Source organism: Sciurus carolinensis, chromosome 2 (assembly GCF_902686445.1).
Source record: "Sciurus carolinensis chromosome 2, mSciCar1.2, whole genome shotgun sequence".
Classification (NCBI taxonomy): Eukaryota; Metazoa; Chordata; class Mammalia; order Rodentia; family Sciuridae; genus Sciurus; species Sciurus carolinensis.
In genome coordinates, this window is record NC_062214.1 from 197,250,488 (window position 1) to 197,271,887 (window position 21,400).

The 21,400-nt window shown below is 57.8% G+C and overlaps 2 protein-coding genes, 2 long non-coding RNA genes and 1 other non-coding gene across 10 annotated transcripts in view; 3 read left to right on the forward strand and 2 right to left on the reverse strand.

Moving 5' to 3' along the window:
• Tecpr2 (tectonin beta-propeller repeat containing 2) overlaps positions 1–2,399 on the forward strand; it is an 81,663-nt gene extending 79,264 nt beyond the window's left edge. For all 4 annotated transcript variants that reach the window (XM_047541943.1, XM_047541942.1, XM_047541944.1 and 1 more), the window contains exons 19-20: positions 162–311; positions 626–2,399. In XM_047541943.1, the coding sequence (XP_047397899.1) occupies positions 162–311; positions 626–780 (305 nt within the window). In that variant the 3' untranslated portion in view covers positions 781–2,399. The remainder of the gene's footprint in view (positions 1–161; positions 312–625) is intronic.
• A 432-nt stretch (positions 2,400–2,831) lies between these two features.
• On the reverse strand, positions 2,832–5,996 carry LOC124977984 (uncharacterized). The gene is made up of 2 exons (XR_007107299.1): positions 3,865–5,996; positions 2,832–3,119 (listed from the first exon to the last, which is right to left on the reverse strand). It is a non-coding gene; the product is annotated as an uncharacterized LOC124977984 (long non-coding RNA).
• A 1,256-nt stretch (positions 5,997–7,252) lies between these two features.
• On the reverse strand, positions 7,253–18,658 carry Ankrd9 (ankyrin repeat domain 9). Of its 3 annotated transcripts, none has more exons than XM_047541949.1 (3): positions 18,548–18,658; positions 8,891–8,964; positions 7,253–8,337 (listed from the first exon to the last, which is right to left on the reverse strand). In XM_047541949.1, exon 3 carries the CDS (start codon positions 8,296–8,298, stop codon positions 7,333–7,335), a length of 966 nt encoding a protein of 321 aa, XP_047397905.1. In that variant the 5' UTR covers positions 8,299–8,337; positions 8,891–8,964; positions 18,548–18,658; the 3' UTR covers positions 7,253–7,332. The 3 variants fall into 3 exon arrangements, with proteins under 3 accessions (XP_047397905.1, XP_047397903.1, XP_047397904.1); XM_047541947.1 differs by lacking the exon at positions 18,548–18,658 and adding an exon at positions 9,808–10,080; XM_047541948.1 differs by lacking the exon at positions 18,548–18,658 and adding an exon at positions 9,181–9,744.
• On the forward strand, positions 13,698–16,681 carry LOC124977983 (uncharacterized). Its single transcript, XR_007107298.1, has 3 exons — positions 13,698–15,270; positions 15,497–15,623; positions 16,413–16,681. It is a non-coding gene; the product is annotated as an uncharacterized LOC124977983 (long non-coding RNA).
• Positions 18,659–19,794: 1,136 nt separating the features above from the next.
• On the forward strand, positions 19,795–19,868 carry Trnat-ugu (transfer RNA threonine (anticodon UGU)). Its single transcript has one exon. It is a non-coding gene; the product is annotated as a tRNA-Thr (tRNA).
• Positions 19,869–21,400: the final 1,532 nt, after the last annotated feature.

Sequence of the window (21,400 nt, forward strand, 5' to 3'; positions counted from 1 at the left end):
TAGCACCACAGTGGGCATCCTCGGTGCCCAGCGTGATGTGGGGTCCTCTGTCACCATAGGAAGTGCTGGCAGACAAGTGCAGTGCCTGGAGAGAGCCGCTGTCAGGGAGGGGCACCCCATCCCGTGTGCTCAGGTGCTGAACAGGCTGCCGATCCCCACAGGGTTGCAGGCCTGCCAGCTGGCACTGAGCACCAGGACCGTGTGGGCCCGCTGTCCAAATGGTGACCTCGCCCGCCGCTATGGCGTCACTGACAAAAACCCTGCTGGAGACTACTGGAAGAAAATTCCCGGAAACGTGTCGTGTTTCACAGGCAGGTGCCCGGGGGCATGGTAGGCGTGGCGTCCCCCAGATCCTCAGGGCCCCAGTGGGCCATGTCCGAGGGGCTCTCGAAAGAAGCTGCTCCCACCCAACCCTGCACTCCCAAAGCCAGGATGTGGGCGGGACTGCCTCGGGAGGGACGCAAACGCACAGCTCTCTCAGGCTTCTGGGTGCTGTGCACCCATTTTAAAGTTGAGAGAATGAAGTACCAATAGGGGAAGTGACTTGTCCTGGTCCTCGAGCCCAATGGTGCCCTAAAACCCAGCTGTGAGATACAATGGTCTGTGCCTGGCTCTCATCCTGCAGTGACTGCATCAGATGAGCTGTGGGCAGTGGGCCCCCCGGGCTTTCTCCTCCAGCGACTGACGAAGACGTTCAGCCGTTCACACGGCACCCAGAAGAGCAGCCAGGTGGCCACCACCCACCCTGAGGACCTGGAGGACGAATGGGAGGTCATCTGAAGGAGCCCCAGGCAGCCGCTCAGGAGGGAGGAAGCCAGGGTTCTTCGGAACTGCTGATTTCCCACTCACTCCTCGACACCTCACCCACCCTGTCCAGACACTGGCCCAGCTGGACGCCCTGTGCTTGCTTTCCTCCATGTCAGTTTCCATCTCATCCCAGCACCCATGGCCTCAGCTGAGCCCCCCGAGCTGTTGCAGTAGCAGCAGCACCTCTGACCTCTTGCCAAGGTCACCTCCAGGTGGGTGCAGTGACTGCTGCCCCATTGCATGCACTAGTTCCCTGTGTGCTGTGGTCAGATTCTCAACACTCCAGGTCCTGCGGTAGGAGACAGCGTGGGGAACAGGACGAGTCTGAACCAGGAGCCAGCACAAGCCACAGGGCGCCCAGGTCCGCATCGGTAGCCCTGGGTTCAAAGCAGCTGCGGGTCAGTGCTCTTCAGCCTCTGGGCGTGCCTGGTGACAGTGTCCTTGCCCTCACAGGGCCACACTTCCTCCCTGAGAGAGGCAGGCTCCAGTGCACCCTCCCTGTTCCAGTGGGAACTCAGGGCCATCCGTGTTGGAGGGAGGGCGCCGGCTGTGCAGGCTGGAAACACGCACGCATGCCACACCTCGCCGCTGCCCACACAGCAGGCTGCAGGCCTCGCCAGAACAGAGGGCTGCTGGGAGCAAACCCAGCGAGGAGGTACGCGGCCTGGCCCAGGAGGGTGCTGGTCGGACACGAGGCCGAGCTGCCACAGCTCTCTTGGAAATGTCCTTGGAGTGCTGTTTGATGCTGCTGGTGGATGTCACAAAGCCAGACACGTCCTCAGAGGACAGACCTCCTAGTTATTGCCTTTTTGTTATATTACAAACCTGCATAAGATACCTCATTTGAAATCAAATCTTACAAATTTAAAAGAGAAACATATCTTTGACGACAAGGGAAGGCCATTTCTTCCTTTCCGAGGGTTAGCCTGAGCCTGTCCCTACTTGGCTGCAGCTTCAGAGCGTGGCTGTCCCCAGCGTGTCCTTGACTGGCAGTGTGGCCTGGTGTCCTAGGCAGGCATTTGGGTCAAATACCTGGGCAGGTGACACCATGCCTGCTCTTGAGAGCTGCTGTGGCCTCGACCTGGCGGTCTTTGTGGTCCACAGGCATCTGAGCTTCAGGACGAGGCTGCCCCACCACGTGTCCACCCTGAGCCCGCTCCTGACAGCTCCAGGCGGGGCTCTGGGCTGGGCTCTGGCTGCCTGTCTCTGAGCCCACCTTGCCCAGCCTGGGGACCCCAACAGGCCTCCTCAGGAAGGGCCCACACCAACTACGGAGAGGGAGGCTTTTCAGATCTCAGCACGAGGTTTCAGTGCTGAAACCCACTTCAATTTTATAGAGTCCTTTTTGTAAGAGTTTGGTGACTGCGGAGGCAGCCCCGGGCGGGCTGTCCTCTCCTGCATTTGTTGTGCCTTGCCGGCTCCGCCCGGATGGCAGCGCCCTCCTAACCCTGTGGGACCTTAGTGCAATTAAACCCAAGTCTAGGTGATGCTTTTAGACTACTTTTAGCTTCTGTGCTTTGTACAATTTTCTTTCTGATTTTTACTTTTTAGTTGTGCTTTGAGATTGTGCAATAAATTAGACTTTTTCCAAACCTGTTCAAGTCTGATGCTTGAGCTAGGAGAAGGCTTGCTTCTAGATGTTTCCAAGGGATTGTGCAGGGAAACTCCACCAGCCTAGCCCCACTGCCAGGAGGGTGCTGCCACCGGGCCTCGTGACCTGGTGGGTGTTGAAATGTGCACCAGTGTGTCCAGGAGGCGTCACAGGTGATGGCTGCTCCAGAACTGGATGCACCCAAGGTGACCCTGGGAAGGATGGCCCTAAAGTTGGGAGGAACACAGGGCTTCCCTCATGGAGCCAGGGCTGGTTGTAGGGTATCTGTGTCCCTGACCAACAACAAAGCCATATATCAGAAGTACCCTGCTGGGAACTAACATCTGAAAAAAGACCACATCCAAGATTCCAGGTAGCCACCTGAACAAGAAATGTACAACCCATGGCAAGAAATGGCCAGACTTCAGAGACGTCAAAGAAAACTGGAATAAAGGGAGCCATGTTTCATACTCCAGAGCAGAAACAAAATGTGCAGGTGTAGCTCATTTTCAGTCAGGATCCTCAAAATAACCAAAGTGCCCACAACACCCCCTGATGGCCAGGTGTGCTGTTAGGGTCTCACAGCCTCGAAGGCAGGGAGCGCTGAGAACCGCAGAGGGGTGACTAGAGCCCCAGGAGGGCCTGCAGCATCATGTGTCCAGGTCCTCGGAGATGTGCGGTAGAGGCGGGGTTCCCAGCTGGTATGGGCCACCACTTGGTTCTGGCAAATTAATAGTAAGTGATTAAAGAAACTCGCAGGGAAGCCTTTGGCTTCTAAATGGCTTCTGAATAGAAGGCCACCAAAGAAAATCCACATACAGATTTGAGTTCTTCAAAATATAAAGTCTAGACCAAAAACCCTGCATGGGGCTGCAGATGTGGCTCAGTGAGAGCATTCGCCTGGTATGTGTGAGGCCCTGCGTTCAGTCCCCAGTGCCACAAACCAACCAACCTACACACTTCTCATAAATAAAAAGGGAGCCAGGTGCAGGGGTCCACGCCTGTAATCCCAGCAACTCAGGAGACCGGGGCAGGAGGATCGCAGCTGGAGGCTAACCTCAGCAATTTAGGGAGGAGGTCCTGTCTCAAAATGTTAAGAAGGGCTGGGGATGTGGTATGGTGGCAGAGCGCACCTGGGTTCCATCCCCAGCACCAAAACAAAAATCAGCAAAGCGATGACACGCAAGACCCCAGTGCTGAGTGTCTACCACCAGGCCTGGTCCAGACCCGCAGGAGGAACGCGCAGGACAAGCCCACAGGAGATGGGAGGGCGGCGTCCAGAGCACCCCCAGTACCGGGCAGAGATGCCGTGGGGCTGCACCTGAGCATGTCACCCTGAGCTGACCGAGTGGGGACATCCAGCACCACGGCGTTCCTCACAGGGGAGCCCCAAGAGCAGCCTGCACAAGGGTGGGCAAGGCCACCTGAGCACAGGCCGGTGAGGTGCTGTGCAGTGCCCGCCTTACTGTATCTGAAACTCCCCAGGCACGGGTACCACTGGCTCTCAGGAGAGGAGGAGGGAGGGCGGGAGCAGCATCGCCAAAGTGCATGGTGCTTCTCCAGGCTTCTGGCAAAGCTGAGGAAGAAAGAAACAGGCTCTGTATGGGGACAGGAATTGGTACAGTGGTTGCTTGTGAGCTTATACCTTTTTATATCTTTTGAATTATGAGCCATGTAAATATGTTATTTATTCCAAAAATAAATAAAATTTGCATTTTTAAAAAAATTCAGCTATTTCTAACATTACCTCTTTATACTATGTCAATGCTAGTTGAGTCAAATATGACAATAAACACCAAAGACTTCTTTAAAATCTTTACAGTTGGCACATGCCTGTAATCCCAGGGGCTCAGGAGGCTGAGACAGGAGGATCACAAGTTTGAGGCCAGCCTCAGTAATTTAGCAAGACCCTTGGCAATTTAATGAGGTCCTGTCTAAATAAGAATTTTTAAAAAGAGTTGGGAATGTAGCTCAGTGGTAAAGTGCCCCTGGCTTAAACCCGCAGTACAAAATAAAAACTGTAGGCAGGTGTGGCAGTACATACCTGTAATTCCAGTGACTCGGGAGGCTAAGGCAGGAGGATTGTAAGTTCAAAGCCAGCCTGGACAACTTGGCAAAGCCACGTCTCAAGAAGTAAAGCTGTGGGCTGTAGCTCCCCTTGGGTGTGGCAGTGCTTGTCCAGCACCACAAAAACAAGACCCCAGAGTCGCAGAGATGATAAATCTGTCTACATGAAATTTAAAAATTTTACAGCCAAAATAACCATAGCACCTTCAAAAGAAAAACATGTACCATGTGTGTGTCGCAGGGCTGGTACCTTTAATAAAAGATTTTGTTTTGTTTTTGTACCATTAGGGATTGAACTCAGGGGTACTCCACCGCTGAGCCACTCCCCCGTTCTCATTTTTATTTTGAGACAGGGTCTCAGTAAGTTGCCCAGGCTAGCCTGGAACTTTCCATCTCACCTCAGCCTCCGCAGTTGCTGGAATTACAGGCATGTGTCACTGGCCCTGGTTTGGTCCCTGAACTCTCAATGATTTGGGGTCCAGGGCTCCAGGAACACTGCTGGGCACTTGGTCACACCAAATGTAGTGGGGGAGAGTACTGACATTTGTGAAATGGACCGACAAATCAACGTGCTGTGTCGCAGCGTACGAGGCTTGTCCTGGGCTATGACTGACTTGAAGAAGCCGTTCAGTCACCTGCTGTGGACCAGGAGCAGAGCTGCTGTGTGCCAAGGGCCTGGGCCTGGCTGGCTCCGACCTCCCCAATCCTCTGGGTCTACCAAGTCCTGCAAGCTGACTGGCAGGATGACAAGTGACGGATGCAGCCCTTCCTGGTGTGACAAGCCAAGCTCCGGGCCTCCCCACCTCCCTCTCCCACCAGCAGGCACCAGATAACCCAAGGCCCCCTTATCTGCTGGCACCACATGAGGTTCTCTGCTCCACCAGGGGGCAGAGGGCTGGGCCTGGCTCCACTCTGGTCCTCGACTTTCCTATGACTTCCTGTTCCCCTGCCTCAGCCACCCCATCAGTGAAGGCCAAAGTGTCCCTGCCCCATGCAGGCGCAGGGGTCAACCCGGCACTCAGCGATGATGTTGCTTCCCCACTGTTTTCCCAGGGACACCTGGACCAGACCCGCTTGGCCCAACCCTGCCCGTGCCTTTCTTCAGCTGGGACTTCCTGCCATGGCGCCTACGATTCCTGATGGTGGGATCCCATGCCTGTCTCCTCCCAGTTCTCCCAAGGGGTTCTGTAGGGGGTCCCTCCCCCAAGCCAGGGGCTCAAAGGTCACCAAAGGAGGAGAGGCACAGGAACACCTAGCCCCAGAGGACAGCACCAGGTAAGGGAGATGAAGTCTACGCCCAATAGCCGTCCAGCTTTCTAGAGTTGCTGGGCTGCACAGGCTCCCCAAATCCTGCCAGCCCCACCCCAGGAGCCCCTGCATCTGCTTCTCTTGTCCTTCAAAGGAAGGACATAAAGTAAGTTAAAACCCCTGCCACAGCATCCTTATTGTGAGGACCTGGAACTTCCTAGAGGATCAGGGAGCTGGGGAGTTGGCCTCCACTGCCCCAAGTACAGAGGTTCAGAGGCTGATGAGCAGGAGGGGAGGGGACCCTCTCCAGTCTGGCTCTGGGCTCAGAGGGTCCATCCAACCAGGGCTGTACACCCACCCACCCACACTCCTCTTCAGGGTTGGCAGTAAGCTGAGATCGTCCAAAATCTTTTGAAGATAATGGGAAAATCAGGGCCCAGCGCAGGTTTTGTCCAAAGTCGCCCTGAAAGTGGATACCAGGTCCAGGTCCCAGGCAAAATCTTGTCCAGGCCTTCCCCACCCTCCCTCCTACAGCCTTGCCCACTGGACTCTGCCACCAAGCAGGCAGGCTCCCCTCAGGAACACTGGGTGCAGGGCAGGCCGCAGGTGCCCCTTGCCAGGCTGGCAAGTCATCAGGTAGCCCTCTAACGCTCTGCCCCTGGCAGGACATTGCAGGCCCAGCAGGATTCCCCAGCCAGGTAGCCTGGCTGTCCTGCCTGGTCCCAAGGCTCCTCGGGGTGTGATGCACCTGTCAGGGCCCTTCACCCTGCAGGATGGCATTAACGTCCTGGCATTAACTCACAAGTCTTCTTAGAGAAATCTGCTCTCTAGGCAGAGGCAAGAAGCCCACCCCTCAGTCATCATGAATACTTCCTAATGCCCACTGTGGGTGGGCCAGGGAGTTATCCCAGGTGCAAAGCTGGGGGCCCCACACCAGGGGCCTACCAGCTTCAGTGGCTGAGCTGGGAAGCAAGAGCCCCAAGAAATGGTGCCTGCCAGTTGAGGGTGAAGAGCAAAAGGGGTGAGAGGATCAGAGCCAGGCCTGGGCAGGCCAGCTATCGGGGAGACATGGAAGCCAGCAACACCCCAGGAACTTGTGCCAGAGTAGGGCTGGGGTGTATGAAGGCAGTCTGGGTCAGGCCTCCGCCAAGCCCTGCTGTCCTCCCTGGACTGCAGGATCAGGTCCAGGCCCCACTGAGGCATTTACAAAGAGGGCCTCCTGTCGTAAGTCCCCACAGGGCCTGTCCTCTTGGCCTCCAGGCCTCTGCACATTCTGTCCCCCTGCTTGGACACCGTCAGTCCCCTCCCCCTGTGCCTGTTCAGTTCCTGCCCAGCTCAGCTGCCACCCTCTTTGGGACACTCTCAGCTCCAGATCTAAGTGGGAGGTTGGTCCACACTCCTTTCCAGGGCCAGGCAATGAGGGGAGTGTATGACCCCAGCCCCATTTTGGCAGGAATGTAGGGAGCTGGGCCCAGCTGCACCCAGAAAACCATCAGAGCCTTGCCCCATGGCATGTGACAGACGAAGCAGATTCTTCTGTACAGAGATCAGTATATGTAAAGTGCCAGGTACAGCGCTCTGAAAAACAGTTCTGTCCCCAGATCCAGCACCCCCTGGGTCTAGCCCTTGCCGGTGAGGTCCAAGGGCTGTAGGAAGGGAGGCAGCGGCAGCTCATCCAGGGCTTCCGGGAAGCGGCCAGGAGAGATGGCGGTGACCAGCACCTGCATGGCACGTGCGAAGAGAGATGGCGGCGCCAGGCCTGCCAGCCACTGGAACTTGTCCTCACCCAGAAGCCGCTGCCAGCGCGGTCGGTCGCCCAGCAGCTCACGGCGGGCTGGGCCAGCAGCACCCGCAGGGGTGTACAGTGCCAACAGGTCAAGCAGTAGCAGGCGGCGCTGGCGTGGCTCCCCAGACACAGTGGTGGCAGCGGTGGCAGAAGAGGCAGCCCCAGCAGCAGGGACAGAGCCTGCATCACGGCCCAACTGCCGCAGCAGCAGCTCCATAGGTGTAAGGCCACCACCATCACGGAGGCCAGGTGAGGCGCCATGGCCCAGAAGCAGGAAGAGGCACTCAGGACGCGCCAGCTCACAGGCCACGTGTAGCGAGGTGCCACCACCTTCCACGCGGCTACAGCCGCGCCGATCCAGCAGGCGTGCGCGCTCCTCGGCCGGGAAGTCGCGCACAGTGCGCAGGATGCGGCGCAGGATGCCCACTCGGTTGTAGCGCACTGCCAGCGGCACGTGGGGCCCGGGTGCAGCGCAGCAGCGGAAGCCTGCGCTGGGGGGCGCAAGTGCACGCCGCGGAAAGGTGGCCAGCAGGTAGTGTGCGTATGCCTGGTGGTCATGCACCAGCGCGTAGAGCAGCGCCTCCGAAGGCGAGTAGGCTGCGGCGCGCCCGCGCTCATCCCAATGGAAGGCCTCACTGGCGCGCATGTCCTCCAGCAGCCACACGGGCAGCAGGTCACGCACTGCCTGGTAGAAGGCAAAAGACGACTTCCGGCACTGCTTCTGTGCCCGTGAGCGCGCTGCGCCCGCACCCTCGGGTCCTCCGTCTGCACCGCCCCCAGGCCTTGCGTCCCAAGGCATGCTGGCGGCCTCAAGGCATGGGCCCCGGGACAGACCAACCTGCGGGTAAACGGGCAGGCGTAATGAGGAGAGGGCTCAGGCTTCATCACGACCCCCTACGTGGGTGGTCCCGCCTACCCCCATAGTGCGACTTGAGCTTTCTGTCTGGGACCTTCCTACCTGCCTCCTGCCTCAGCCTGGTCCCTACAGGCCCTGCAGGCACTGCCCCAGCTCCAGTCTCTGCTAAGCCCAGAAACAGCCTGCTTCCTCCATCTGGCAGCACCTGATCTCCGTCCCTGAAAATAAATGTCCTGCCCTCTGGCACGCTTGCTAGAGAAACCCTAACTTGGCTAAGCCGCCTAAGTCCCGCTACCCCTCTCCAGCCCAGGGATCGGTTGAAGAGCGGCTGTTCCCGCCTCAGCCAGGTCCAGTCAACGCCAAATAAAAAGCCAGGTAGTTGATAGGTAAACTCAGGCCCATATCTCAACCTGAGCCAAATCCATTTTCCAGCCCTAACTCCCGGATTCCAACCCCACGTGGACCTTGATCCTGCCCTCTGACCCCTTACCACTGTCAGGGCCCCTGAGCCTCTTCCCAGGCTGGTCAGACCTACCTGGTTCCTGACACACGATCACCAGGTTCCGTGACTGTACTTCACCTTCCCTCAAGAAACCTCAGCTTCCTCATCTGTAAGAGAGGGAGTGGACTGTGGCCGCTGTGTCTGGCTGTGCGCCCAGCTGGGTGAGTGGGGGAACGGCTCCGACCCTACATCTCCCCTCAGCGCCCCCGGGAGGAGGCAAGGGGTGAAGTCAGCCTAGAGGCTGCACTTCAGTCTGCACTCGCCTCCAGGTCGGCTGCCTTTCTCTACCTTCACACATGACACTGGTACTGCCACCTACTTACCAGCAGGGGACAAGTTTGTCCAAGGTCAGTCACCAAGTCATGGTTGAGGCAGGACCAGAATCCAGGTCTCCTGCGTTCCATTTTGGGCTCATTCCAACACGTTGAGGACCCCAGCCTGAAAACTCTACCTTCTGAGCCACCCTACTGCCTTCAGGCAAGGGTCAGCCTGTGGTCAGGAGGGGCCTGGGGCAATAGCCAGGCCACATCCACACACACTGGGTGGACCACTCGCAGCAACTGGGCTACAGAGGTGGACACTGTGGGCTGCGGCTTCGCGCCCTGCGGGAGTCAGGGCCTCTGCGCCCCAGGTGCACCCTGTGGGCACGCATGGGGCGCCGGGCGCGTTACGTAAAGTTCGGCCGCCCCACGTCACTGGGCAGAGTCACCGCCGCAGCTCCGTGACAGGGTTGGGCCTCCGGACAGCGCCGCGGACCGGACGGCCTGCCAGCTCCTCCCCGCCCCTCCCAGCGGGCACGGCCCGGCCTCGGCGGCGGCGGGTCACCCCAGCGAGCCCGGGTGTCTGCGGGCCGGTGGCGGGTGCAGCGAAGGCTGCACCGGCGCGCGCCGGGCAGGAGGGGACGGCGCCGGGCCGGGGATGCTGGCCGCGGACCGGGGGAGGGCACTCACCGCGAGGGGTGGCGGGCCGGGCGTCCCGGTCCCCGCGGAGGGCTGGAGCGCGCGCCGACCCCGCGCAGGCAAGAGTCGGAGGTCCCAGCACGGACCGCACGGGGGAGCCGCCGCCGCCGCCGCCCGCGCCCGCCGCAGCCGCGCTCTGATCCGCCGCGGCCGGGTCGCTGGGCGGCGGTGCGGGCGCCGGCTACGGGCGGGCGGCGGGCGGCGCAGTGCGGCCCGGGCCGGCAGGACAGCGGGGCTGTCCGCCGCCGCCATTGGCCCGCGCTGCCAGCCCCCGCCGCCGCACATTGGCCGCCTCGCTGCACCATTGTTGCGTCACGGGCTGGAGGGCGGGGCGCGCAGCCAGACCCGAGGAAAACTTCGAACAAACTTGCGGGCGCCGTGGGCGGGGCCGCGTCGGACCGGGGCGGGGCTCCGGGACCCGACTGTCCGCGGGGAACCGCCCGCGCCTCGGAGGACACCTGCGGCCGCCCCTCCGCCAGCGGCCGGGCGCGTGCGGCTCTCCTGCTGGCTCCGCAGTCAGTTCCAGGACCCCTTTGATCTGACCCTCGCTGACCTTGGGAAAATCCCCTCGGTCTGAGATCTGGCCGCGGGAAGGCCAGGGGTTGGAGCCGTGCCCCTCAGGGTCCCCATCGCGTGCTGCCCGCCCTCGTGGGAGTCTTAGCCCTGGGAGTTCCTGGCTCATCTCCCAGGGAAGGGTCGGACGGAGGGTGTGGGTGGGTGGATGGAGGGAGATATTAATGGCACCTCCGAGGGCCCTCCCTGTAGAAACAATTTGATTTCACTTCACCACAACCACCAACAGCTGGGAATTCCCTGCTCAGAGGGAGTGACCTGCAAGGAGAACCAGAAGGGAAGCCAGGTGTTTCCCCTACTCTTCCTCAGACGCTTGTGAATTGGGCTCTGGCCTCCCAGCCTTCCCATAAGGGGCCTGAGGTTTGGGGCAATGGATTTGGGGGCTCTGGAGCTGGGGGTTCATTCCATAAGCACTAATTTATGCCTTCACACCCAGAGGTTAGGAATTCTAGACTTTTTTTTTTTTTTTTTTTTTTTTTTTTTTTTTTTTTTTCAGTGCTGGGGATTGAACCCAGGGCCTTGTGCTTGCGAGGCAGGCACTCTACCAACTGAGCTATATCCCCAGCCCTCTAGACTTTGTTTTAACAATTTTTCAAACCATTGTTTTTAACGGGGAATTTAAAACCTGGGGCATTCTACCACTGACCTATATCCCCAGCCCTTTTTACTTTTTATTTTGAGACAGGGTATGGCTAAGTTACCCAGACTGTGAACATGGGATCCTCCTACTTCAGCCTCCCAAGGCACTAGGATTACAGGCACTGGCCACAACTGGCCATTTTACAGATACTGACATTGAGACCCACAACCCCACATCCCATGCACGGGTACTTACGGGTCCTCACCAGAGCACCCCAGCACCACCTCATCTGGGGAAAAGGTTGCTACCTCCATTCCAATTCGTTCTCCTGCCTCTGCCACAGGGAGAGGGTTCCAGCCTACAGGGCAAACCTGAACACACAGTCAGCCCTGCCCTGGCTTCTCTGTGCCACCCCAGCCAGTTAGGGCAAGACTTGGGGGCCTGCTTGGGCCAAAGTCGTCTCTGAACAGACCCAAGCAGACCCCTACCACAGCATGTGCATGTCCACTCTCCCACACATGTGAACACACACAGGGCACATGTGGGCTCCTCCTGTACCACTGTTCTCTGAGAGGCAGACAAGGTGCTGAGAGCAGAGAGGACAGCCCAGGCTAACCTGGGGAAGGCAGGTATCCACGTGCCCCAGACTGCCATTTGTGTATGCACAAAGATTTCTGCAGCAGCTGCCCTGTCCCCACTTCTGCCCTGGGACCCTGCAGACCACAGGGACTCTCTCAGGGGATCCATGGCAGAAACTCTGTCTTTGGCCAGAGATGGGGGCTACAGAGAGCACTTGGCTCAGAATCTGAGTCCTGCTTTGACCACCTCTACTTTCAACAAGTCCCCTCTCCTAATTTATTTATTTTAATTTTTTGGTCCTGGAGACTGAACCCAGGAGCATTTTACCGCTGAGCCACATCCTCAGCCCTTTTTTAAAAATTTTGAGACAAGGTCTGACTACATTGTCAAGGCTGGCCTCAACCTTGCAATCCTCCTGCCTCAGTCTCCTGAGTTACTAGGTTTGTGCCATGTGTCCACCATCTCTTCCCCTCTTGAGGCCTCAGTTTCCCTAAGGTTTCTGCCAGCTTCCCCTGTTCCGAAGGTCTCTGAAGATGAAGGAAGGCACAGTAAAGGGCCAACTCCTAAGGAAAGCGTTGCTGGGAAACCCCAGGCCCTTCAGGAGGAAGGTGGGTGACCTGGGCCTCAACACACCTGTGCCCTTGCTCCCTTTCTACTCTTCCAGGGCTTAAAGTGAGACATAGCTGTCGCCATGGCTACTGGTGGATGGAGGTGAAAGGTCATGGGTAAGGAATGCCAGGATGTGCTCTTGGCTTGGTACACCTCCATGCTCCCTCTTTGCTCAAGTTCCCAGAGGACTCTTCCCAAAAGTCAAAACCAGCCCTGTTGCTCCACTGCCTTAGACATCAGACAGCCATGGACTTAGCCAGAAAGACCAGATGGGGCAAGAGGAAGCACTTCTGGCAGCAGGCACAGTGTGACAAAGGCCTGAAGTTTGGGAGGAAGACTGCAGAGGTCCTCGGCTGGCTGGTCCCTGGGGGCTTTGTGTGCTGGGGCACGAGCTTGGTCTTAACCTGAAGACAGTCGTGGAGGGGAGCCATGCTGTGGACGTCCCTGCCAGGCAGGCCCTCCCCTCCACAGCAGCCTCACAGGCCCTCCAAGGCTGCCCAGGGAACAGTGTGGACAATGGTAACGGGGCCAACTCCTAAGGAAAGCGTTGCTGGGGAGCTGGGAGCGGGCAGAGAATGATTACCAGAGAGGCCTGGGGCAGGGAGGGGGCCAGGGCCCAGAGTCTTGCCATCTGGGGATAGGATTTGACTTTTGACCCTTGCCTGCCCCAGCAGAGACCTGGCCCAAAGCACCCTCCCTTCACCTGGCCCTCCCTCCAGGAGAGCTTGTCCCTCCAGGGCAAAGGTCTATGTGTGAGCAGACTGGGAGGCTGCTCAGCAAGGTCAGAGGGGAGGGGTGGGGGTCCAGATCACAGGACCTCAGGCCTGCCTCAGGTTCTGGGTTGCTGGGAGTAAATGGGGGTGGAAGTGTCGGTCACCGTGGCCCTGAGGGGTGGCGGGTGAGGGCCAGCATGGGTGCCTTGGAGAGAAGCACTGTGTTGTGCATGGATTCGGCCCACTTGGGCGTGGGTGGAAAAGCGGGGAGAGGAGGATGCCCAGTTTCAGGGCATCCTGCAATGAGGACCGTGTCCAAGGCAATCAGAGGCTGGCTGAAGGCCCAACTGTGAACAGCAGGGTGTTCCAAGCAGGAGCAGTGGTGCGGAGGAGAGTGGGGGGTCAGAGGCCCGAGTCCACACTTGGAGGAAAGGGGAGAGGCCACAGAGGTCACAGACACAGGGTCTAGGAGATGAAGGCGGCCCAAGGAAGAGGGAGTGGTCAGCTGGGTCCCGTGCCACCAGCCAACTGGGCAGAAGGTTTTGCAACATAAAGGTCATGGTGTGCTTCACCGAAGGTCATAGAGCAGAGGGAGAAGCTATCTGGAGAAGGTTCAGGGCCAGCAGGGAGAGGGACTGTTGCCGAAAGCTGGGTCCTTGTCCCCAATGCCAACCCAATAACAAGGACACAGTTTTGAGAAAAAGGAAAGAGAAGTTTTATTGCTTTGCTAGCAAAGGCGAAATACAGGGGACTCCTGTCCCAGAGGCTGTGATCCTGCCCATCAGCAGGAATGGGGCATTTAAAGAGGTGATTCAGAGAAAATGAGATTAGGGAAGAGAGATCAGGAAGGAGAAGATCCGGGAGGAGAAGGTCCGGGAAAAGAAGGCTGAGAAAAAGAGAAACCATGTAAGTTTCAGAGCAACAGGTGAACCCCTGAGACGGGACCGCCAGCGCTGTGAGGGCAGAGGAAGGGCAGGAGCTGCAGCCCAGCTGCATAAGAGGAGTGGAAGTACACCGTGCAGGACGTGCGTGGGCGCGCACCCATGTGCAAGTGGCATGGAGCATGCCCACGCGTGCACACGATGCCGTGTGCGGGCACAGCGAGCCGAACCTCTGCGCATGTGCGAAACTGCTGCGTCTCGGCGCACTGACAGATCAGATCACTGACACTGGAGGACAACTGAGACCCACTGAAGCAATGACCTTGAGGAGGCCAGCAGGGATGGGCCTGCCACGTGCACCTTCATCTAGGGGTGGAGGGCCTGGGCAGTTCTTCACAGATGCAGTGAGGGCAGGGTAAATCAGAGGCTCCACCCTGACGGTCTCATTTTTCCAGGTCATCCGCTGGTAGGATGGGGAGGGCACAGGGCTGGAGAGAGAGGTTCATTGACTGACTCCACAGAGAAACCCCCTGACCTGACCCCCAGCAAGGCCTGGAACCGGTCATCAGAGCAGGAGGTGGCCGTCCTGGGAGCACAGTTGGCTGTGAACTGCAGCTGGGGAGGAGGGGCAGACATGCAGCCTCCTCAGGAACAGGCTGGCACCAGGTTGGTTCTGGACTGGCTGGGTCCTGCCTGGTCAGTTCCTCTCCAGCTATGGAACTTGGATTGAGTAACTCTGCCTGTCTGAATGCCAGCCACCTACCTGTGAAATGAGCCAGGTGGATTTTCAGAAGTCCCAGAGAAGGCATTCCTGGTGGCAGGCCTGGCAGGGCCAGTGAGAGCCCGGGGTGTCCCGTGGCTGCCCACACTTCACCCAGGTCCTCCCTTCCCACCACCCAGCTAGACCAGCAGGAGCTCGGCGGACTTGAAGATCTGTACCATGAGCCAAGTATCCCTCCCTGCGGGCTGGGCGCCTTCCCTCCACACGTGGGCTCCAGCTCTCCCGCCCTCTCTCCTCCCATCCAGCTAATCTTTCCAGGCCCAGTTTGAGCTGCCAATACAGACAGAAGACAGGACAAAACTAGGCGAAGGCAAGGGATCCCCTAGATGCCAGAGGGTCCAACACACAGCAAAGGGGTGATGGTCCCAGAGGTAGGAAGAGCTCCTGGGACCCAGCTGGGAAGCCGACCAGGAGGACAGTGGGCAAGGGGCGTGTCCAGAGCTTCGCACACCAGCAGTTCCTTCTGTGGCCATCTTAACCCAGACAGATGTGTGCCCATGTGCCAAGGCACATGCATGGTGCTCACTGCAGTGGTTCTGGTGTAATTTCTTAGTGCTCCATGAAAGAATTCAGCCTGAGGCACAGCCTCTCAGGAGGCTGGGGCAAGAGGATCACAAGTTCAAGGCCAGCCTAGCAACTTGGCAAGACACTGCTGGAAATAGAAACTGAGAAGGGTGACAGGTGTGTTCCAGTGGCAGAGCCTGCGTGACGTCCTAGGTTCCCTCCCAGCACAGGAAGGTAAGAGTTCAGCCTGCATTTACACCTCATGAGCATTACACAGTTAAAACCTTCGAAAACCAAGTACCAAGAAGGAAGGGTCAGTTCCACCACATAGCGTAGTGGTGCCTGACCTAGGCCTGGACGCTGCCATGAGAGGGAGAGTCCCTGTCCCGCACCCCCCCAGTCCCGCCAGCTGGGCTTGAGAAAAGCGAATCAGCACCATTCACTCCTCCTTTCCTTTTAGAATGTAAAGAACTTTCCCTGGGACCTCACTACGTCCTTTGAAGTGTAAACGCCCCTGTGAAGGCTGGAGCTCAAGGCTGGAGGACAGAAGACCTTGTGAGCCAGCGTCCTTACTGCAGCCTGCTTTTGTGAGCAGTTTCCTCTGCAAGACCCTCATAGAGGATCCTGTACATTTCCGCCCACACTTTGAGTGCTGCTCGTTGCTTATGGGTGATCCCCACAACATACATACATAAATATACGAATATGAGAGGAGGCCTCACTCTGTTGCCCAGGCTGGCTTTGAACCCCTGGGCTCAAGTTATCCTCCTGCCTCAGCCTGGGGCTCCAAGGGTATACCCTGCACCTGGCCCTCAGCTGTGCTGTTTTTTGTTTTTGTTTTTGTTTTAATTTTGTGGTACTAGGGATTGAACCCAGGGGCACTTTACCACTAAGCTACATCCCAGCCCTTTATATTTATTTATTTTTTATTTTGAGACAGGGCCTTGCTAATTTGCTGAGGCTGGCTTTGAACTTGCAATCCTCCTGCCTCAGCCTCTTGAGCTGCTAGGATTACAGGCGAGCACCAGGGCACCTGGCCCAGCTGTGAGTTTTCTACATAGCAGTAGCCCCTGCTCCCTAGCTGGGCGTGGTAAGAGCACCAAGTGCAAGACTGGAGCCTGGGTCCCCTCCCTCACTTTCTAAGACTGTGCCCCTGCCCTCTGCGTGGGACAGGTTCAGTGGCATCTCCGTGTCTTGGTCTTTGTAGGATCCTGAACCCAGCCGTGCCTGAGCATTAAATGAGTTGGTCAGTTATCTTTGGGGCTTAGGCTACTTGGAAATGGGTCCATCACTAGAAGAAGTCTTAACTCAGGGATTTGCTGGGGAAACTCTTCTCTTCGCAGCAGGGTGATAATGGTGTTCTTCACTCTCAACAGGTCTTGATTTAGAAGGTGACTCAGCACACACCCGCTATCAAGCGCAGAGGGCCTGCCAGAGGCTCCTCATCTGTCAAGGGGAGATAGCAACCATCCTGCCAGGGCCACTGAGGGTCCCACCCAGGCCTGCCAGACACAGCCTGCCCGCGAGTGCTTGCCCCAATCACAGGTGGGCAAGGACTATTCGTATTTCAACAAAAAAGTATTAAAAAGAAAAATTAACGCCATTAGTTGAAAAATAAGTCACGCAGTGATCTGTTGTTGAATCCCTGGGGAGGGGTCACCAAGGAGGAGGGAGGAACCCTTAGGGTTTTTACTCCCTGTACCTTCTTCTTCTTTTTTTTTTTTTTTTTTGCAGTGCTGGGGATTGAACCCAGGGCCTTATGCTTGCAAGGCAAGCACTCTACCCACTGAGCTATCTCCCCAGCCCCCCTGTACCTTCTTTATATTTTTAATTTTTTGAGAGGGGGACATCTTCAGTTTTTTGGTGTAATTAAGATAAGCTTGTGTTTTGTTGGTGGGGTGTTTTTGTTTGTTTGTCTTTGATACCAGGGATTAAACCTAGGGCCACTTAACCCCTGAGCTACCTCCTCGGCCCTTTTTTATTTTGAGATGGGTTCTCACTAAAGTGCTTAGGGCCTCACTAAGTTGCTAAAGCTGGCTTTGAACTCATGATCCTCCTGCTCGGCCTCCCCAGCGACTGGGATTACAGCCATAGTGCCAGGCTAAGGTAAATTTTTAAAGAGGGTTCCCACTGGCAACACGCTGTCTCACAGATGTTATCTCAATGGCTTCTCAGTGAGCAGGTCAGAGTACCAGCCCACTTTACAGAGGTTCAGAGAACTGATGGGTGAAACCTGTAAATTTTTTGGTGGTGCTGAACCCAGGGATGCTTGCTCTACCACTGAGTCACATCCCCAGCCCTTTTTATTTTTATTTTGAGGCAGGGTCTCACTAAACTGCACAGGATTGCCTCCAACTTGCAAACCTCCTGCCTCAGCCTCCTGCCTCATAGGAGTGCTCCCAGCCCCCAGCTGAAACTGTGACCTTCATGCCATCCCGGTAAGGGAGGGCGGTGGCTTCACGCATTCCTCACAACTCTGCTGGGCTCTGCACTCAGGGACAGCTGATGAAGGCTGAGGTCCCTCCCCTAGAAGTTCCCTCTCATCATGTGGAGGGTAGTAGAGTTTAGGATGTTGGGCTGGGCTTCTCCAACCCTGCCCGGCAGGGGGCTGTCAGCCAGCCCTCGGAGTAGCTCCACTCATGAATTCATTCAACAAGCAGGCGCTTGGAGCTTGGTCCAAGGACCAGAGGTGAGAGGGCAGGGGAGGCTCTGGAGGAGGGCTACCTGAGATGAAGAGGGGTCCCTGAGCCCTCCATCACTGGTCAAGGTGTGACGCGTTGACATATTTGGCTCCATGGAAATGTCACAGGCCAGGTTACATGGGCAATGACTGAGCAGACTCCGTTTTGCCGTGAGACGCCATGTCATGTAGGAAATGCTTCTCCCGTGGGAACACCCGCCCTCTGTACCCACCAACAGTTGCTTAGCATGACGTGTTTGGCAACTCAAAATGACAATTCTTGTATAATGAAAAATTATTCTCTTTTTGATTCCTATTTTCCTGAACAATGTACCATGTTAACAGTGATGGTAACAGTGATTGTCCAGATGTCAGTAACCATTCTTTAGTTTGTACCTAAGTAAGGTCATTTTGACCCGCTTTCCCCTCTGCTTGTGATTTCAGATCCCATGATGCTAGTTTGTAATTTTGAATCATAGCAACAGCCACTTATGACTGACATACTAACTTATGGTATAAAAACCCCTGCAACCCTATGGCAGGGCTGTTCTCCCAATAGCCATTTTGGAGTGTTGTGTGAGACAGCTGGCCAGCTAATAAAGACTCAGATTTGGACTTCTCAGAAGTGACCGGCCTGTTCTTAAGTTGCACCCCACAACAAAGGATGGTGAGAGCATGCCAAGTGTCCTGCCCCCCCACTCCTTGCTGTGCCACCCCGCCTCCCAGGCCAGCCTCAGGCTACTGCCACCTCAAGAACCTGCCAAAACCACAGTCAGATGGACCCCTCTTTCCCAAAGCACTCCTGGCTGCCCCTCTGAGGAGATGACCTACCTCCTCACCTGGAGCTCCTGGTTCTCATGCTCAGTCCTTGCAGGTGCTGTTCCCTCTCCCTGGAATGCTTTTCCCCAGAAGTGAGCAGGGCCTGGGTCCAGGCTAGAGGAGCTCCCTGCTCCCTGCCGTCTGGGCTTTTTGGTGTCCTGCAAGGGGAGGTCCCTCCTCTGCCAGCCCACAGGTGGGGTCAGGAGGGTAGAAGTTGCCCCATAAACACTGATGACTAAGTAGAGAAAGAGTGAATCAGGCAGATGGGTGGCATCCCCAAGGGTGGGGGGGCTGGCACAAATTCTGTGACTGGGGGAGGAGGGAGCAGGCCAGGGTGGAGGCGGAGCGGGAAGAAAGGATTCATTTAGGGCTGCACCAGAATCCCAGCCCCTAAAGTGTGCTGGGCCCCAGGAGAGAGACTCAGAGGTGGCCCAGCCTGGATCCTGGCCCAAGGACCCAGACCTGCCCACTTCTCCCAGCGGAGAATAGCTCTGACCGTGTGCCGACCCTGGAAGTTGGCTGGAGCAGTAGGGCAGGCCAGGGCAGGCCAGCTAGCTTCCTCCTGACCCTCCCAGCACCTGGCCTGGATGTCTGCAGGACCCTGTGACCTCAATTATCCCGCAGGGCAGGGGGAGGGCTAGAGAAAAGCCAACCATGGGCCTTTGGAGCTGGGCTGGCCCTGGGCCAGAGATGCCCCCGTACTCAGGCCTTGGGACTGCCCCAGGGAGCTGCGGCGCCTCCACTGTAGCCAGGGAACACCCCAGGGCCCCGCACATGTGCTCCACTGCCTCTGCTCCTCCCACCACATTTCCTACTGTCCCCTGTGGGTGCTAGATAAACAGCTGCCATTTGCAGTTAAGTGAGTCAGAAGGGGAAACTGAGGCCGGGCACAGTGGCACATGCCTGTGATCCCAGCTAAGGAGGTCGAAGCAGGAGGATCATAAGTTCCAGGCCAGCCTGGGCAACTTAGCAAGACCCTGTCTCAAAATGAAAAATTTTTTAAAGGATTGGTTGTGTATCTCAGTGGTAGAGCATCCCTGGGTTCAATACCCAGGGAAGAAAAGGAGATGGAGAAGAGAAGACACTGCGATCAGAGGACCAGGGTTGGCCCAGATCACACAACTCAGACCCGTCCTCATGGCACTGTTGCTGGATTCCTAGGCCAGAGGCTCCACTAGAGGTCCCAGCAAATCAGGTCCAGCCACTTGCCCCCAAAAACAAGTGGAGAAAGTAAAGGTGAAAAGCAGGAAAGCGGGGCAGGGGAGATAGCTCAGTCGGTAGAGTGCTTGCCTTGTAAGCACAAGGCCCTGGGTTCGATCCCCAGCACCCCCCAAAAAAAAAAAAAAAAGCAGGAAAGGACCTCTCATCAGTGTAGCTGCTAAGCTGCTAAGGGGTGCACAGGAAGGTCCTTACCCGGGACTTCGGGCCCTAACACGGCCTCCACCCCACCTGGACGCGGGTGGGCAGAGGGCGTCAAGCAGCCTGGGTCAAACTGCCACCCGGTCGATCATTCTCCGGGATTGGAGGGGTGGCGGCGGACCAGTCAGTCCTAAGCGAGTTGCTGTCGCCTGGGGGTACTTTTCACTTTCCACCAGAGGTTCAACCAGCAGACCTGTCCCTCCTGGAACCCAAGGCAACTGACTCAGAGCCCAGGAGACAGATGCCACCGGAGGCGGAGACGCCAGGCTTTTTAATACTGCCTTCGCAGGCGCAAGTGAAGGGTCCTTGTTGCAATAACATGGACCCGGTGTCAGCGCGGGGCCACGGGCGCTCCCCACTGCCGAGCCGCTCCTCTGGGGGGCGAAGAGAGCCTGGGACACTCGGCAAGGGCCGGGGAGGGCCGCGCCCGCTGAGCCCCGCGCGCCCGGTGGCGCCCCCTGGCGGCCCCTCGCCGCCAGCGCGCCCTCTCCCGGCGGCCGCGACCGGTCCCTCGGCGGCACCGCCCGCTGCGCGCGCTTCCGCCCGCCCCCGGCTCTAGTGCGTCCCCGCCGCCAGGCCGCCACCACCTGCCCCACCGGTGTCGGCGACAGCCCCAGGCCTCCGGGGCTCGGGTGGAGCCCTCTGTGCATCCCCGCCTCTGGCTCCGAGACGCCGTCCGCCCGGCCCCACCCGCCCCCGGGGCTCCCCGCGCGCCAGCCCTTTCTGCAGACGCCGACACCCAGCCAGGCAGCCGGAGCCCAGCCCTGGCGCCCGGCCCGGGGCGGGGCGAGGAACCGCTCGCCTCCAGCTGCACCTCTGCTTCGCGGTGCCGCAGCGTCAGTGTCACCGTCCCGCGGCAGAGAAGCTCCAGGACCCAGACAGCCGAGCCCCCCCGAGGGCCTAGTGCTGTCCAGTTGGTGACATGGAGGTGATCACCAGAGAACAACCCTTCTCTCGGCCACCCCTCCCCAGCAGAGAGCTGGGACTCTGGAGAGCGTGGGGGTCCCTAGTAGTTGTTAGAATCCCCCACTCCTTTCCCACCGTGGTGAGCCTGGAACGTAGGTAGGCCACCAAGTGCTTCCCTTGAGGGCCCTGTGAGGAACAGGGGACTGGACTGGACTTCCCAGCCCGAGGAGGGGACGACTGGAGCCAGGTGCGGTGGCTCAGGCCTGTCATCCCAGCAACAGCCAGGAGCCTGCGGCAGGGATCGCAGGTTTCAGGCCAGCCTCAGCAACCTGGTGAAACCCTGTCTAAAAAAAAAAAAAAAGGGGGACAGGGTTGGGGCTGTAGCTCAGGTTCAATCCCCAGTTTCAACAAAACAAAACTACATAGTGGCACTCGCTAGTACTAGGTTGGCCAAAACAAGTGACCTAAAACAAGTCACCTGGCCAACCCCAGAGCCCAAGTGGAGTGAGGCTGCGGGAAGGCATGGATGCCAGGAACTGG

Bases quoted from the DNA above. Each gene is read 5' to 3' on its own strand.
- Ankrd9 (XM_047541949.1), bottom strand. From the start codon at position 8,298: ATGCCTTGGGACGCAAGGCCTGGGGGCGGTGCAGACGGAGGACCCGAG.